The sequence below is a fragment of the Pelophylax lessonae genome, assembly GCF_965119305.1.
Source record: "Pelophylax lessonae genome assembly, chromosome: 4".
Classification (NCBI taxonomy): Eukaryota; Metazoa; Chordata; class Amphibia; order Anura; family Ranidae; genus Pelophylax; species Pelophylax lessonae.
In genome coordinates, this window is record NC_138771.1 from 128,495,644 (window position 1) to 128,512,546 (window position 16,903).

General features: G+C 44.3%; 1 protein-coding gene across 1 annotated transcript in view; it reads right to left on the minus strand.

Annotated features, from left to right (window-relative positions):
* Positions 1 to 297: 297 nt before the first annotated feature.
* LOC309552550 (tyrosine-protein phosphatase non-receptor type 9-like) overlaps positions 298 to 16,903 on the minus strand; it is a gene marked incomplete at its 3' end in the record, with an annotated part of 136,324 nt that continues 119,718 nt past the window's right edge. The window contains exons 21-22 of the mRNA XM_082253505.1: positions 9,191 to 9,398; positions 298 to 464 (exon numbers count right to left, since the gene is read on the minus strand). Coding sequence (XP_082109631.1) covers positions 298 to 464; positions 9,191 to 9,398 — 375 coding nt within the window. The remainder of the gene's footprint in view (positions 465 to 9,190; positions 9,399 to 16,903) is intronic.

The following is a 16,903-nucleotide window of genomic DNA, read 5'->3' on the forward strand; positions in this document are numbered from 1 at the left end:
GTATATGTGCATGTACCCAATTTTATGGTTCTATAAAGGTACATTTATTGGTTATGTGAATACCATTCTTGTTTAAAAATGTTAAATATTTCTATAGTGGTCTGTAAGAAGAGAATGTGCACTGGAATATAATGCAGATCAATTCCTGATTACAAGTATTTTATTATTATTGCTTTGCATAGAAGCAATTGACTGGATGCCTTACTGTCTTGGTGGTACCCAAAGAGAATAAAGGCTTCTGCAGCCCTTAATGTGGGCCCTTGCTCCCTTTATGAGGAAAGTGGCATAGTTTTGATATCAGCTTACAAAGTGTTCAAGGATAGCCATATGACAGAAGTAATACTGCTCTGGAGTCTGTATGCTTAGTGCTCGCTGTTTCCGCATTCGCCGAACTGTCTGTTGGATGTTCAGAGAAGCCACATCCTCTATTTGGGATAAACAGATATCCAGTGTGCAGAAAGTACCTGAAATAAAACATTAACTATTAGTAATTAGCAGCATCATATGCAGTTTTGTTGTGACTGCCTACAGCATCACACCAGTATTCCTTCAGCAATATAATAACATAACTTTTTTTTTTTCAAAGAATCCTAATCAACACAAAGGATCAATAAATATTTAACATGAGCAAATAAACTAGCATAGGCGTGCGCACTGGCTGTGTCGTGTGTGCCTGGGTACATTCTAATCATCCCCATGCGGCGCAGGTTCCCCCTACTGCCTGGTCACCTCCACTGCGCTGTCAGCTTCCCTCCTCTCCGCCGGCTGCTGCTGCGGGCACACAGGGGGATGTTTCAGAATTGAGAGCGGGCTAAGGATCTGGTAAATAATAGAATTTTTGTAAGAACTTACCGTGAAATTCTTTTCTCTGAGTCCTCTGACAGATGCAGCCTCTTCCAAGTTTCATCACTATTGGGTAATGGCGCCCTCTGCAGAAGCAGGCTAGGTAGTGAAACTTCATTAAAAAAGCTTTAAATAGACACACCTTTAGGGGTTGTCCCTCTAGACATTACCCTCAAACACAGAGCTTACTAATCAGTTTCGTAGCAAGCAGTACAGGAAGACAAACAACCCCAAAATAGAGGGGCAGGGGCTGCGTCTGTCAGAGGACTCAGGGAAAATAATTTTACGGTAAGTTCTTACAAAAATTATATTTTCTCCAAGGTCCTCTGACAGATGCAGCCTCTTCCAAGTTCCATTACTATTGGGATGTCCCACAGCAGTGCAGGTGTGAGGGGTGGGAAAAGACGCAACCAACAAAAACGGTAAGGTGTCAACAAGGCCAGAACCAAAACTCAGCCAACAGGGAAACAGAAGCTCAACCAAAAACAGGAGCTATCCCCAGAACAAAAATTCACCCCAAGAAGAGAAAAAAACCATGTCTCTTCAACAAACGCGCTCAAAACTTCGCGGCCAAAGGAAGCATCCGAGGATGCCATCACGTCAATCTTGCAGAATTTTGTAAACGTGTGCACAGACGACCGGGTCGCCACTTTGCATACCTGAGCCACAGAAGCCTGATAGCAAAAAGCCCAAGAGGCACACACAGCTCTAGTAGAATGTGCCCTTACAGGGAAAGGAGGCACCTGACCCTTGAGTGAATAGACCTGAAAAATAGTCTGTCTGATCAATTCAGAAATGGCTGCAGTGGACGCAGCCGAACCCTTCAGAGGTCCCTCAGGAAGGACAAACAGGCATCAGACTTTTTAATGGGTTCCGTGGTTGACAGGTAAACCCTGATCACCCAAACCACATCCAACAAATGCAAGGCAAATTCCTTGGGATGTTTAGGCTTCACACAAAGCGAAGGCAAAACAACATCTTCATTGAGGTGGAAAGCAGACACCACCTTAGGGAGAAAAGACTGGTTGGGTAGCAGAACCACCTTATCCCTATGAACGACCACATAAGGCAAACGGCAAGACCGAGTCGCCAATTCAGACACTCTGCGAGCAGAAGTGATAGCCACCAGAAAAGCAACTTTCTGGGACAACACAGGCAGAGATATTTCTCTGATAGTTTCAAAGGGAGGTCGTTGCAAAACAGACAAAACCCATATTTAAATCCCATGGAGGCAAAGAGGCCCTCCGCGGGGGAGCCAGATGACGCACCCCTTGAATAAAGGTGCGAATCAGGAAATTAGTCCCCAAGGGACGCTGGAAGAAAATGGCCAAGGCCGACACCTGACCCTTAATCGTGCCCAACGCCAAACGCTGTTCCACACCTTTCTGCAAGAAGGCTAGGACCCTCGCCACCTAAAAAGGAGCGAGGATGCAACCCCTGCAACTCACACCAGGCAATGTACGCCTTCCAGGTACGATGATAGATCTTCCAGGAGGCAGCCTTCCGAGCTCTCAGCAAGGTAGGAATAACAGCATCAGAGAGATCTCTGTCTCTCAACCCCTGGCCTTCAACCGCCATGCCGTTAAAGCCAGAGACCATAAAGCAGGGTGGAAGATCGGCCCCTGAAACAGCAGATCTTTTCTCAGAGGTAGCCGCCAGGGACCATCTTTACAAGGTCTGCCTACCAAGACCGACGAGGCCAGTCCGGGGCCACCAGAATCACTTGTACCCGTTCCAACATCAACCTGCGGAGGAACCTGGGCAAACAGTTGAATCGGGGAAAAGGCAGAAAATCAGCTGGTACAACGCGTCCGCGGCATCTGCTAGAGGATCACGAGCCCTGGCCATGAACCTTTCAAAATTTTCGTAGAGACGAGACGCCAACAGATCCACATCCGGAGTCCCCCACCGGGCACACAGGAGCCGAATGCAGGGACCATTCCGCCTGATCCAAGGACTGACGACTCAGAAAGTCCGCCTGTCAGTTCTCCACTTCCGGAATATGAACAGCAGAGATAGCTGGAACGTGCACCTCGGCCCAAGTCAGAATCTCGGCCACTTCCTTGGCCGCCCGGGCACTCCAGGTGCCCTCTTGATGATCGATGTAAGCCACAGAAGTGGCAATGTAGGACTGCACCCGAACTGGGATACCGCGCCGCCGAGGCATCCAAGGAGCAGGCAGAGTTTGATCGTCCTGAACTCCAGGACATTGAGCGGAAAGGAAGATCGACAGATCGCCCAACAGGGTCGGGTGATAACCTGCTCTCAACAGGAATTCGTCCAGATAACCGGTGATCGCAATCCCCCCGAGCGGGAACAAGGCTAATACCCCGGACAAACCTTGGTCAAGTCTCAGGGTACCCGGGCACCGGGAACAGGGGTGAATTAAAGACCCTGAAACCTTTCCTGCCGAGGAAATGGCACCACCACTCCCTGCGCAAGCGGAGCCCGCACCGCCTCCCTGGGAGCCCATAAACGATCCTGGAGATAAACGAAGACATGATGGAAAGAACCTGTCTGCCGGGCGAGACCAAAATACGGGCTTGAACCCCCGAACAAATTAGTCCATGAACCCGTGAGTCCTGAACCAGAGATGCCCAGGGTTCTGGAAGGCAACGCAGACTGTCCCCCACCCCTGAAGGTGAGGGTGTCCCTTCATGCGGAGGATGAACCATCTCTCGAACTGGACTGGCTATGCTCGGACTCATCTGACCAAGCCGTCTTGTCCTCTCCGGAGGCTCTGAAGAGTTTACCCTTTTACTGGGCCCCAGAAGGCACAAAATGTCCCTGGTGAGCCTTGAAGGAAGGACCCCGCCATACGCGGGGTGCTTTACCCTTCGTGGTTTGGGGCAGGAGGGTACTCTTACCCCCTGTGAGACCCTTGACAATCTCATCCAAGAAGTTCCCAAAAAGGCGTTCCCCCAAAAAGGGGATATCAGACACAGACTTTTGAGAGGCATGGTCTGCCGACCAGCTCTTCAGCCACACCATGCGGCGGAGTGCAATCCCCACCGCAGACACCAGGGGAGCCTCGTCCAGGGCCGCATCACACAGGTACACCATGGCCTGGGCCATTTGGTCTGTGAGCTCAATGAGATTCGGGGGAACCGACTCAGCCACCAAGTTGCACCCAAGCACCTTAATCCATTCCGTAATCGTCTGAGAAATCAGCACGGAAGTGAACACCGGCTTGAGGAGTGAGCCTGCCACCAAGTACATGTGGCGGGAAAGTGACACCACGCGCCTGTCCATCGGGTCTTTAAACACAGAGGAGTCCTCCATTGGCACCACCATGGATTTATTCAACCTGGGAACAGTATGGTCCACCTTAGCTGACACCGTCCAGCGACTGGAAACAGAGTTCGCAAAGGGGTAGCGGCATTGAAAACACTTAGGCACCGCCAGCACATGCTTAACACGTCACCACTGTTCGTTCACGATACCGTGAAACTCGGGGCAGGAGAAAACCTGACCCGACTTCTGGGCTTTGCGGGAGCCAAAGACAACCCGCTTACCTGACTGGGTGGGCTCATTATCAATGTGCAAAGTCTCCCTAACAGAGCGAACAAATACTTCAACCAAAGCGCGTTTCCATGCCGCAGCAGGGGAGGACTCATCCTCCTTACCGTCTGAGTGAGCGGACAGGGATCCCTCGGGGAGGGCAGTGTCCATGGCAACCATATCAGGCTCAGAAACAGAAGGGCATCGGCCATTTTTGAACATGAACTTGTGACATGACAAGATCAACTTTGGACGCCAAAGTTTCAATGGCTGCAGATAAAGAAGCTAGGGAAGGTGATCCGGATGTCCCGGATGCACAAACAAGATCAGTGGGGAAATTGTCACTCTGGGACTCCATTTTGGCAGAAATACAAAAAAGGAACACTGGTCCTTTAAATCGGCGATTGCGGTCCGCACCGTGACTCTGTGTTGCCGCCTGAGACCCGTTTAATGTAATCAGATAACCGATAAAGCAAATGTGTCTAAGGAAAAATGCCCAAAAGACCATTAAATCCCCATACAGTGCCTGAAAGCGAGAAGACAAACCGCTCTCCACGCTTCTTCTGCAGCAAGTGAAAGACGGCTGGAGGAAATGACCAAAATCACTAGAGGCCGAAAGCTCCCCGAGCTACACAAACATGGTGCCAATAGAAAGTATAGGGGAAACACAGGGAAAATGGCTGCCACCCTCACAATGTGGCTGCCCACATCCAAGATGGCGTCGAAAACGGTGCCAAAAGCAAATGCACAAAAAATGGCTGCTGCCCTTAAACTGATACAGCCAGGCTTGCCCTCACCCAAAATGGCGGCCGAAAATGACGCAGACAATCAGGAGCCCAGGAACCCTGGCCACCGTGGGAATCCACTACAGGAAGCCCCCCAGGACAAGGCAGGAACCCATACACCGCCCCCATGCAGTGGACGCTGCTTAGAGCGCCCCCATAAGGAGCAGGGAGGCAGGATCCGTCCAGAACGGCCAGGGGGGACCTCACAGAGACCGCTGCATCTGTCAGAGGATGTAAGAGAAATGCAATTTACCTGCCCCTTCCTTTTCTGAATGAACACAGTAAGCGATCAGTACTGACCAGTCACTGTGTTCATTCATACGGAAGCATGGTAAATGGTTACTACTAAACTATTAGAAAGGAATCGGAATATCATATTCCAATGGCTTTTTATGTGTGGGCAGCCCCACAGTACAACATCATTCCTACCTGTGAGCAACCTCGTAAACATAAATTATCACCTGAGGTGGAAAATTTAGCTAGCTGAAAAGGCGCAATCATTTTTTTTTATAACCATATTTAGGTTTACATAATGATGTATGAGTGGGTTTGGAAAAAGGTGAAGTTTTTGTGGCCTAGATTTTTGTTGTGGTTGACTACTTTGTCGATGTTTATGTTGTTTATATATTTTCACTGAGAAAATTATGAATTACACATGCATCTTGGTTTCTTAAGATTTAGTTTATTTTATTTTCCTAGATAGGAGTGTAGTCATGTCCTTCTTCTCACTTTTGCAGCACAGTAAAATTCTTACATAGTAGTTAACAACACAGAAATTAATTTTTTTTGTAACTCTCTTGAATGTTTGATTATTTGGATGTGGGCTCGCTTTTACAAAGCAAAATAAAAAAACATTTATAAAAAGTAAATAAATATCAAAAAGGGGACCACGAACATGAGAGGGCAGGCACTGAGTGTGATAGGCACTTATAATTAATGATACAACGTACAAGCAAATATGAAGCAGTAGAAAGAAAAAAAAAAAGGTTCCCAATTACAGACAGTATGAGAACTTAGACGCCTCTGCCTCTTTTAATATGAACCTGTATATTTGGTAGTTCTTGGTTCATATATTGCTGTATCAAGCTTACCTTAACTTTCAGGCATAGGGGATAAGTGCGATAGTTTGTTCATTAGGACATTCGCCTGCCTTTTTTTTGGTTTTGAAATAGAAAATGACCTTTACCAATGCAATAGCCACTATTATATTTTTGGAATCTGGTGGTATATTGTGGATACAACTGAGTCAGTACCGTCATGAAGAGTTTAAAGGCTAAGTTCAACTTCGAAACATGTTACATGTTCCACACGTATTTAGGGTGAAACGTGCAACATGCTCCAGCACCTGCATCCTCTCCCACCACTTTCCCCCTCCTTGTGATAGCCGGCAGGAGATCCTCTCCCTGTACCCGCTGTCACAAATTAAAAACAGCGTGTGGGCTCTGCCCACACAACTACATCATTTATACACAGAGTTCTGAGAATGAATGAACTACAACTACTGTTGGTCACCATGACCAACAGATTGCAGTTCTCAATGAACTGTGAGGGTGCTGGTGAGCATCCTCCTCGTTCTTCGATTCTTCCTGCAATTCAGTTACTGCTTGCCAGTATCAGAGGTACAGGCAGACAAGTGTACTGAGGATACTGACAATGCACCCGCGACCTGCTGATCACAAGTGCAATGTTTTACAGGTGCCAGTGTAAAAAAATAAATAAATAAAATGCACATTTTTCTTACCTGCATCCTCTAATCACTTCCCTACCAGCCTATTGCGGAATGACATCTGCAAGGTGGCTCAGTTATCCTGACTGGGCATCATATGATGTCCAGCAGGATAAGCTGCATGGGAGTGCACATAGCGGCGATTGGTGGTGCGGTGTGTTGCTCTGATACACAGAATCTCCGACCTTGGTAAAGAGCCTCGGATGTAGGCTCTTTACCATGTGGTCAGCTGTGATCAATCACAGCCGATCACATCGATAACCAAGAAGTGCCGGTAGTCGGCTTTCCTCAGTTCATGCAGACAAGTTGAGAGCAGAGGAGAGCCGACCAAGAGCTCTCCTGATGGGGGGGGGGGTCTGCGCTGATAATCAGCACATTGATTATAGTGCCCCTATCAGTGCCCATCAGTGCTTCATATTAATGCCTCCTCATCAGTGCCTTTCAGTGCAGCCTCATCAGTGCCCATCAGTGAAGGAGAAAACAAAATTTTATAACAGAAACAAAGTAAAAAATGTTGGTCTTTTTTAATTTGTTTAGCAAAAAAAAAAAAAAAAAAAAAACCAGAGGTGATTAAATACCATCAAAAGAATGCACTATTTGTGGGAAAAAATGATAAAAATTTAATTTTGGTACAGCAGTACATGTTCGCGCAATTGTCATTCAAAGTACGACAGCGATGAAAGCTGAAAATTGGTCTGCGCAGGAAGGGGGTGAAAGTGCCCTGTATTGAAGTGGTTAAACAATTGAGCTGAAAATTCATTGCATCTTCTAGTACTATTATTAGTAATATTTATAAGACTCAGGGAACATTTCCCCCATTACCTACTTTATATATAACTCTTCCATGTACTCTAGGTATATCACTGTCTTCTGATACTACTCTAAAATCTGTTATCTGGATTTAATAAGCTATATTATCTAAGCACTGGTAAATTTATGCACCTGAAGATGCGTACATACCTTTTTCTAAATAAACTCGAAATAAAAAAAAAAAAAAATCTTTGTTTTGCCATAATTTTGCATGACTATGTTTTAGGATTTAATCAGTTTTCTAGAAAAATCTCTTCTCTTTCCCATTCCAATGGCTCATTATGGTAAGACTTCTAACTTGTTCTTTAGAATGCCTTGTGCAGCATGGCATGTATTTCCCTTTATTATCTTCACTGTCCTAGCCTAGCCTTTCCTTTTTTTTCTCACATATACTGTATTTTCACACTGCCCATCTTCTAAATCTTTCTTGATTGGGATGTTTTGTTAGCACCTCCTTGGCAACGTTTCAAAATCTCTGTCCAAAGTTCTACAGATATTGTATTCCAGCTACATTTAGTAGCATTTAAAACTGTTTTTTGTGCTAGGATAGCATAGTTGGCAACATTTCAAAACATTTTCAGGAACATTTTTTCTTTGCTGTGTGTCCAGCAAGCTATTGTAGGAGGAGAATGTATTTAATATAGAGCTGGGTCATTCATTTAAAATGAATGTAGTTCTGCAAGAGGCACATCATTGATCTATTGCATAATTTTACTTTAAAACACTTCATTATACCGGAAGATTTATCATAATCAAGCCTGCAGTATCATGTACTTGTATGAGGAAAAAATCCTGTTCTCTTGGTATTACCGTCTTTACGTGAAATCCCTGATAGTCCCGTGCTTTTGTATTAAAAACTGACCACACTAAGAAGGAGCGCACACCGTGGTCAGTTCTCTAGCTACGCTGGGAACTCCATGTACTCTCCTCCAATGGTCAGACTTGTCGTCCCCCTCCCGCTGCACAGCCATTCACTGGCAAGCATAGTGTGCTGCTTCTCCTCCCCCCAGCTATTATGCAGCTTAGAAAAGAAGGAATGTGAAAATGTATTTATAATGTTATTTTATATCTATACAAAAATGATTTGCCTTTCATTTCGGTTTTAAACTGAATTGGTTGTTAGAAGGCATTACACACAGAGCTAAGCTGGAAGGCTTTTGCATATATGTAGCTAAATACGAAAAACAACATTGCCCCGCTTGCTTTTCAGGCTTGTTTTCAGCCACACTCAATCTTGCCCTTCTCACCTTCTGCCACTTCTGTGAGGAGTTTGTACACAAGAGGGTGGGCAGATGCACGGAGCATAGCAGAGATACAATTGGCGTGTATATTTTTTATATTATATTATAGAGCAAACATGAGATTCGGACCTCTGCCAAGAAAAAATGTTACTGACTGAACCTCTATAAATTTTAATTCAATACCCCTGCTCTATAAGGGGGCACCAAGCTACAGAAGGTTGCCAGCCATGGGGTTACAAGGAGTGTTGTCTCCACCCCTACCCCTTAACAACACATGTCAATACCTGTTCTTCCAATGCCTGCACTGCAGTGTACTACAATGGGAGGACCCCCTGTTGGCCCTTTCCACTGGCTCCCAATTTCATTCACCAGTCTTCTTTGCTCTTTCTTCACAGCATCCCGAAAATGGATAAGGGCAGCTGCAGAGCTAGGTACCCCAAAATCTGGCCAGCTTAGAAACTGCATGTGACTTATTTGCCTTCTCTCCCGACCCTGTCAAATCAAAAAGAATTGTTAAGAAAAATAGAATTTATGTGCTTACTGTAAAATCAGTTTCTTGATATTCATTAAGGGACACGGGATTTGGTTATTCTGATATGATTAAGTTATCCTGTCAATTTTATGTTCAATCAGTTTTTATTTTCAGATCTCCAAACAGAATCATGAATACATGGAGGAAAATAAGAAACAAATAAAAAAATACATAGACTGTAAATAAATGGTTGTCATGAAATCCTGACAGCTAAGGTACTTGTCAGCCAGTTATAAGGAATTTACAATAATATAGTAATATATCCTGTGTGATTATTCAACAAGTAATAAATGCAAAGTGTGGCATCCTCAGGACTCGGGTGTGCCAACCCAATGCCCCAACACCCCCACAGGGTACTAGCTGTGTCGAGAGCGCAGGGCTACACACCGAGCCCCGATCTACAAGAGACACCCGACCTAAGCTAGATCGTAGAGCAACTGGCACATGGGGAAACCATCAACCGTAATATAGTAATAAAGTATTCGGTAAACCAAGATATCAGATTCTGAAGTAGAGCAATCATCAGTACCTAAATCAAACTAGGCATGGAAGAAGTAGGTATGGAAATCGAGTTGCGTTTATATACAGTAAAGATAAGATAAAGATAAGAGGAGAAGAAAAGAGACATAGAAGGGATACAGAAGAGAAAAAAAAAAGGGGGGGGCAAGGTTAAAAGGAAGACTCTACCCTTAAAGGTTGGTCCAGGCCCTCTGCTATAACGTCAGCAAAGGCTGAGGAGAATCGGAAATGAAGCCGTACAATCCACATAATTGAGTGGGCTTCAGTTGAAGCAAGGGGATGATTTTATCTTTACGAAGCGTGTGTGCCAATAAAGCATTATCAGATTTCTGCCATGACAGGAATGTAGTGGTGACATAAGTAGTAGAAAAGGATGCAATGCCGAACAAAGGGGTCAGGGGACTAGGTCTAGAGGAAAGTAATCCCTTAGCCAGATATGTGTCCCATATCTGTAGTGTGTTGGATGTTGCAAGAGGCAATAGGGCAGAAGGGGGTCTATGCGGCGGGTCCGTCCACGGAAGAGATGTGAGATCTGGGAATATCCTGTCAATTTTAGAAGGATTTGGACACTGGCAAACATGCATTTGGCCAGCCAGGTATAGCCCTCCTAACTCCTCAGCATACCTCAGTTTTGTAGGAAAGAAGTACATTGGAATAGCTCACAAACACAGAGGTGGGACCTGCTTCCCTTAATGAACTTCAAGAAACAGATTTTATGGTAAGAACAAAAATCCTGCTTTCTTTATTGTTCATTAAGGAACACCGAATTTCGTTTATCCAGTACGAGCGGAGCATCCTAAAGCAGCCCAACTGAGGGATGGGCAACAGCAAACTAAACATTAACAGGCCCACAAACAAAGAAAATAAAACTGGGTGTAGCCTGCAGTTTAAAGTGCTACTTGAAGGACCTTCCATCCCGAAGCTGCTAGCAGACAAGACCCTTAAATCCACCTGGTAAAACCTAGAAATAGTGTGAACAGAGGGCCATGTGGCAGCCTTGAAATTTGGGAATTGTTTGCCTAATGCCTAAAAGCCCAAAGCACACTTACAGATTTAGTAGAGTGCATTTTGATAGGAAAACATGTTACTTTGTCCTTGAAGAATTATTACATTTTTTTCAATTTTTCATTTCCTGATTGGCTGACGTACATGTAGCACTTTGTTTCATTTTTCTAAGTGCCCTGAGGCGAAATTGCACATCAAAGGGTAATTTCCTTACCCAATGTGAAATACATATGGGGAGATTCGAACAAAAAGGTTATAACAAAGAGGCTTTGAAGAGGGATTGGTTGAAAGTGCAGGAAACCAATAGGCAGTCCTTACTATCTAACAGGATATAGAAGTAGAGGAAGTTTGCACCAATAATTTTCGGATAGTGATGGATTACAGTATCCAGCATAAACACATCGAAAAGATTATCGAAAGACATTGGGCCATTCTCAAACAGGATAAAACGTTAGGACCTGCCCTTTCTGATAAGTCGCAGTTTGTGTATAAAAAAGCTCCCACCTTAAGAGACTGGTTGGCACCAGGGGTCAATGACCCCCCCCCACATTTATAGGGAGAATAAATTATTCTCTTTTCTGACAGGATTTTTTGCCTGTGGGAAGTGTGTTGCTTGTAGGATATCCAGGGCAAATTTAAAAAAACAGAAGGATTTTGTTTCAATAGCAACTGACAAGTCTTATCAAATCTCTGATCTTATCACGTGCTCTACTACTGGGATTGTGTATATGCTGGTGTGCAGCTGCGGTTTGCAGTATATTGGACGCACTTCCAGAGCATTGCATGTCCGAGTAGTTGAGCACAAAAATAACATAAGAAAAGAACTTAAGACACACTATGTGTCTCAGCATTTCAGATTGTGTCACAATAGGGACCCACGTTGTTTAAAATTCTGGGGGCTGGAAAAAGTTAAAAAGCACTGGAGAGGTGGTAATTTTATAAGACAGTTGAGTCGTCGAGAATTGTATTGGATCTACGAAACAAAAGTCGCTGTCCCGAGAGGGTTAAATGTCGACTTTGACTTAAACGGTTTTATTTCAGATCATTAATTTACCCTTATTTTTGTAATTGTAAGCTGTGAGACAGCGGGTGTGAGTTATAACATTTTTAGTGAGAGATATATTTTTTATATATATTTTAAATATTGATCTCCCCTTCATATTTATTTCCTATTTTAATTACATTTTTAATTGTGTATCCCTGTATTACGTATTAAATTGCGCAATAAAATAGTTTAGTTTTAATGGGTGTCAGTAAAATAGGTGGGGAAGTGAACGTCTCCAGTAGGAGTGTTTCCTTTTGGTAAACGGCAATTGGGTGACTTCCGTGTCACCGCTGTTAGCTTGCTTCTCTTCCAGTTAGTGCAGGGGATCAGAGCGTCCTAATTGCCATGGTTACCAGAGACATATTAGCCTATAAACGCTCTGGCTGTCCTTCATATGCGGGTGCTGTCTTTTCCTCCATACTCCGCTGACGAAGTCCCTCCCCTTGGGACGTAATGCGTACGGAGGGTAGGAGGAGGCGTGACGTCACCCGCTATCTCACAGAGGATTCAGATGTACGAGCCGCATCATACTGCATGTCCTGCTGTCTGACCTAGCACTGGGCTCAGTTCTTTTTTAAGTTAGAGTGGCTACTTTGTATTCAATAAACTGATTGTTTGTAATACTTCACTATGTTCCGCCTTGTATGCTTTATTTGAGCTGTATGCTGAGGGGTCATTGGATTGCCTTTATGTACATGGAACCGAGGGAGTGTCCTGGAAGTTATCCCTATGTTATCCTGGTTTCTCCTTTCTTTGGTGTGGAAATCATAAAGCGCTTATGACCCACTGTTAGTTCAGTGGTCTATCGTTAAGGTGAGAGGCCATTTTGTCTGGTGGTGGATCTGCACATGCTTGCTTTCACATCAAGTCTTAAAGATTTCTGTCTATGCTACAGACTAGGATCACTTCCATCTGCACGGGCCCCTCCAGCATGGACTTGTCTGATTAGCCCTCCCTATTCATTCATTTATTTGTATTCTGTAGGGTTTATAGCTCTGCACTAATCTGTACATGGCACCTTCCCTAAGCTTTCCATGTACGATGGTAGACTTTTATGAAAGATAGACTTCCTTCCTTTTAAAAGTGTGGAAACGACTGGCTTAGAGAGACCCCTGTCCTTCATGACCTGGGCTTGCCTTTAAAGCACCCCAAAACAGAGTGGTAAACCAGACTTTTGAGTTTAATCCGGTCAATCTGGCAGATCCTGGAAGTAACTGCCAGGAGTTTGATCCGGTCAAATTACCACATCTGCTTGGATCAATCCAGAGCTTTAAGTATCACTAAAATGCCCCTATCTTGATTCTGTGGTTTAGACTAGATGGAGGAGTAGTTTTATAGGAGGAAAGGCATAAATCAGGCTGTACTGACCCCACAAAACTACCATAGAATCCATTGCTTCCACCAGAGGATCGTGCATTTGTATACAAACTTGTTTTGTTTGTTTGTTGAACCTGGAGGCTAGGCGGTCTTCTTTCAGCATCTCCCACCTATGACCCAGGTCCTGAAACACTTGTGGGTGTAGGGAATATTCCCCCCGAGTCCAGGAGTTGCTGGCTGAGGTAATCTTTTTATCAACTGTCCATGTCTGGTATATGAATGGCAGACAAGCTGGAACATGCTCTGCCCTAAAATCCTTTGTATCCTTTCAGCTACAGCCAAAGTTCTTGGTCTTCTCTGATGGTTGATATATGCCACTACTGTGGTCTTGTGCAAATAAGTCCTAAATTAAATGACACTGTATATGGAATATCATATGGAATGTCTAATTTTGCAGGGACAGGCAGACCACACAGACCTCTAGAACATTGATTAAAAGACAGAATTTCTCAGGTGTCTAAGTTCTCTGCACTGACTGCTCCCAAGCCCTTCTGATTGGCATCTGTTATAAAGATTTTCTGTGATAGTGGGAGAAGGATTTTCCCAACTCCAATGCTTTAATCCTGAACCACCAGGGCACAGACAATCTGATCTTGGGTGTCAGGCGAAAGGTTTGTCTAGAGACCGTCCTATGACAATAGAATGTTGTGTTATAGGGTTTGGGGTAGAAGTAAGCAAAAAGGTACTACCAGTAGTGTTGAGTACCCACAGCAAAACCAAGATAGTGTTAATGCGCTTGAAAGAGGACTAGTCACTATGCATCCTTGATGTCCACCGAGGCTACAAAGTCTCTGTTTGATAAAGGAAGGCTATGACCAACTTGATAGCTTTCATGCAGGACCTTTGGACTCCAAAGAAAGTCAACACGGCAAACAATGCAAACAGTAAATCAGGTTCCAAACTTAAAGAGTGGCTTGAAGAACTTTACAGTCAAAGCTGGCCCAAAGTGGTTGTAAACCCTTACCCAGTGAAATGGCTGGCGGGGTCACACACCCTACATTCACACAGCACATAGGAACAGACTTAAGGCTGTCAATCACAGGCTGTGTGCTGGAACTCCCTGCCCTGTCACCTTTTTACCTCTTGGTGTCAGGAAAACCTGCCAGAAGAAGTGACTCATGTAGATGGTAGAGGAACGAGGCAGCAGACAGAAAACACTCAGTGCTCTGATTTGAGATAATGACACACTATAGAGGGATAGGCTTTGTTCATATTTCTTGTCAGAGGTTTACAATCACTTTAAGCAGAGGCCTAACCATCCACCTGATAACTTAACAAATGTGTGAATCTAGGACCAGGTGGTGGCCTTGTAAATCTGAGAAACAGTGCAGAAAAGCCCCGGAGGCAATAACTGAGCCTCAACAGGGAAAGGTGTTGTCCTGTCCTTCCAGGAGTAACCTGCCCAATCAAGGGTTTTGATAAAGACGTCATTGGTGACGCAACGTGTCGGGAGGAGCCGGGTGACGTCACTTCCGGTTTTTCGGCCGAAACCGGAAGTTCTTATTACTGAAGCAAAACGCTGTCTGGAGACCCCACTGGTCTTTTATCTACACTGCATTGCGATTTTAGATGTAAGTTGTTTATTTTATTAAAGTACTATTTTGATTTTGCTACACTATGGAGCCCCAATTCTTTTCTTTCCATGAGCTGCTGTGGATGATCCAGTAATACAAGCTTGAAGGCAGAGGTGCTTGAAGTGGTTATTTAAAGGATAGGCACGAGTTGTTTGCTTTGGTAAGACATCCAATTACTTTATTTCACTGAATACAATTTGTTTCTTGGCTTTAAATTGCCACATCCTCAGTTCAAGGTGATAAAATTAGTGTCTAGTATCAGCTGGTTGTGTAATCAACTTGGGACATACTTTTTTTATCAGCCACTGGGTGGAATGTAGAGTTTGTGGCTGTGAGGTCATCTAGGTGGATCACATGTACTCAGTCCATCTAGATGACATCATTGCCACAAACTCTACACTCCACCTAGTGGTTAAAAAAGAATATGTCCCAAGTGGAGCACTCTACCAGCTGATACTAGACACCAATTTTGTGAACTTGAACTGAGGAAGATATTTTACTAAAGCAGACTACTCGTGCCTATCTTTTGAATAACTATTTTTGGCGCTTCTGCCACTTTAACTACTGCTAAAGGCTGATGCAGAGATATGAACTACAAACTGGAAAAGAGCAGCAGCTGGAGCTGTGGTTTGCCTGTCTTCAACAAAGCAATGTGCACAAGAATGCATTCCAGTCCATGGAGAAGGCTGTGTACCTCCTACAAAGGGTGGGACTACGCAAACAAAAAAGAACATTGTGCATTCAATATGTTGCAGCATTTGCGCACAAATCACCCTGCTATATGGAAAGTGTTGCACACGATGCTATGGCAGTGACAGACCATTTAAAGTGGCCCATGCTATGACAAAATAAATACAAATTGTCATAGCTATAGTCCACAGCCTAAGGGGCTCTTAATACTCACTTCATATTTCCCAAACTAGGGACCTGAGGTCCAGGGACTACCACTAGGCAGGATGGGGGTGAACTGGGTGTGAGGGGAAGGGGGCCACCCAGGGAAAAGGGCAAAGCCCTGGATTTACCACACCAGGGAACAGACACCTTCCAAGGGGATTGGCCACCTCTGGAAATCCTTGTTTTAACTGCAGTAAAAGGTCATACCCCCCCCCCCCCCCTCCTTCATGGAGAGGGTCTTTAGGGACTGGAACTGGAACCATTGGAACTTAGATCACTACTCCTCTGGACCTGTTAAGAACTTTGCAGCCAACTACACTGCAATGTACTTTTGTACTAAGTGCCACATGCAGAACCCCGTGCAACGCTACAGGTCGGTCCTGAATTTCAATTTCTATATGTTTCTTGCAATGAGTCCGGTTTGTTTCCACTGTCAAGGGATGACTGATCTGGAAGCTGCGATCATATTGCCCTTAACTGCGTCTATGCAGCCAGGTAGAGAAGGGTTTCTACATGTGAATAACCACAACAAGTCTGCAATCTTTTGGTCAATTCAGAAATATAGGTCAACAAGCTGCTCTTAGTAGAGAGAGGTTGTTCTGTGAAGGAATGTGATGAACACTTGTGAATTAAGCAAAATGTCTATTTTTCTATGTGTATTCTTCTCTACATGTATATATATTTTTCCTCTGTCGTCCTTACTCAAAATGGCCGTTACTAGATACCTACTCGCCCCCACCCACCGAGATGGAACGTGAAAAGAAAGATGGAGCCTTGGCACAGTGCCTTCAAAAGAAGATAACATTCATGAACTCGAAGGGGACCACCTTATAACGGACCTGACTAATCAGAAAGCTGCAAATAATCAGTATTATGCTAATATTATGCTTATGACGTACTAACATATGACACCGCCTACTAACTATATAATATACTGTCCATTAGAAATAAAAGTAGTATCATTTACCTGAACAATGTGTGTCAGTCTAAGATATCCACGTGCATGCACTCTAATTACCTATTTAATCAGATCCAGCAGCAAGAAATCTAT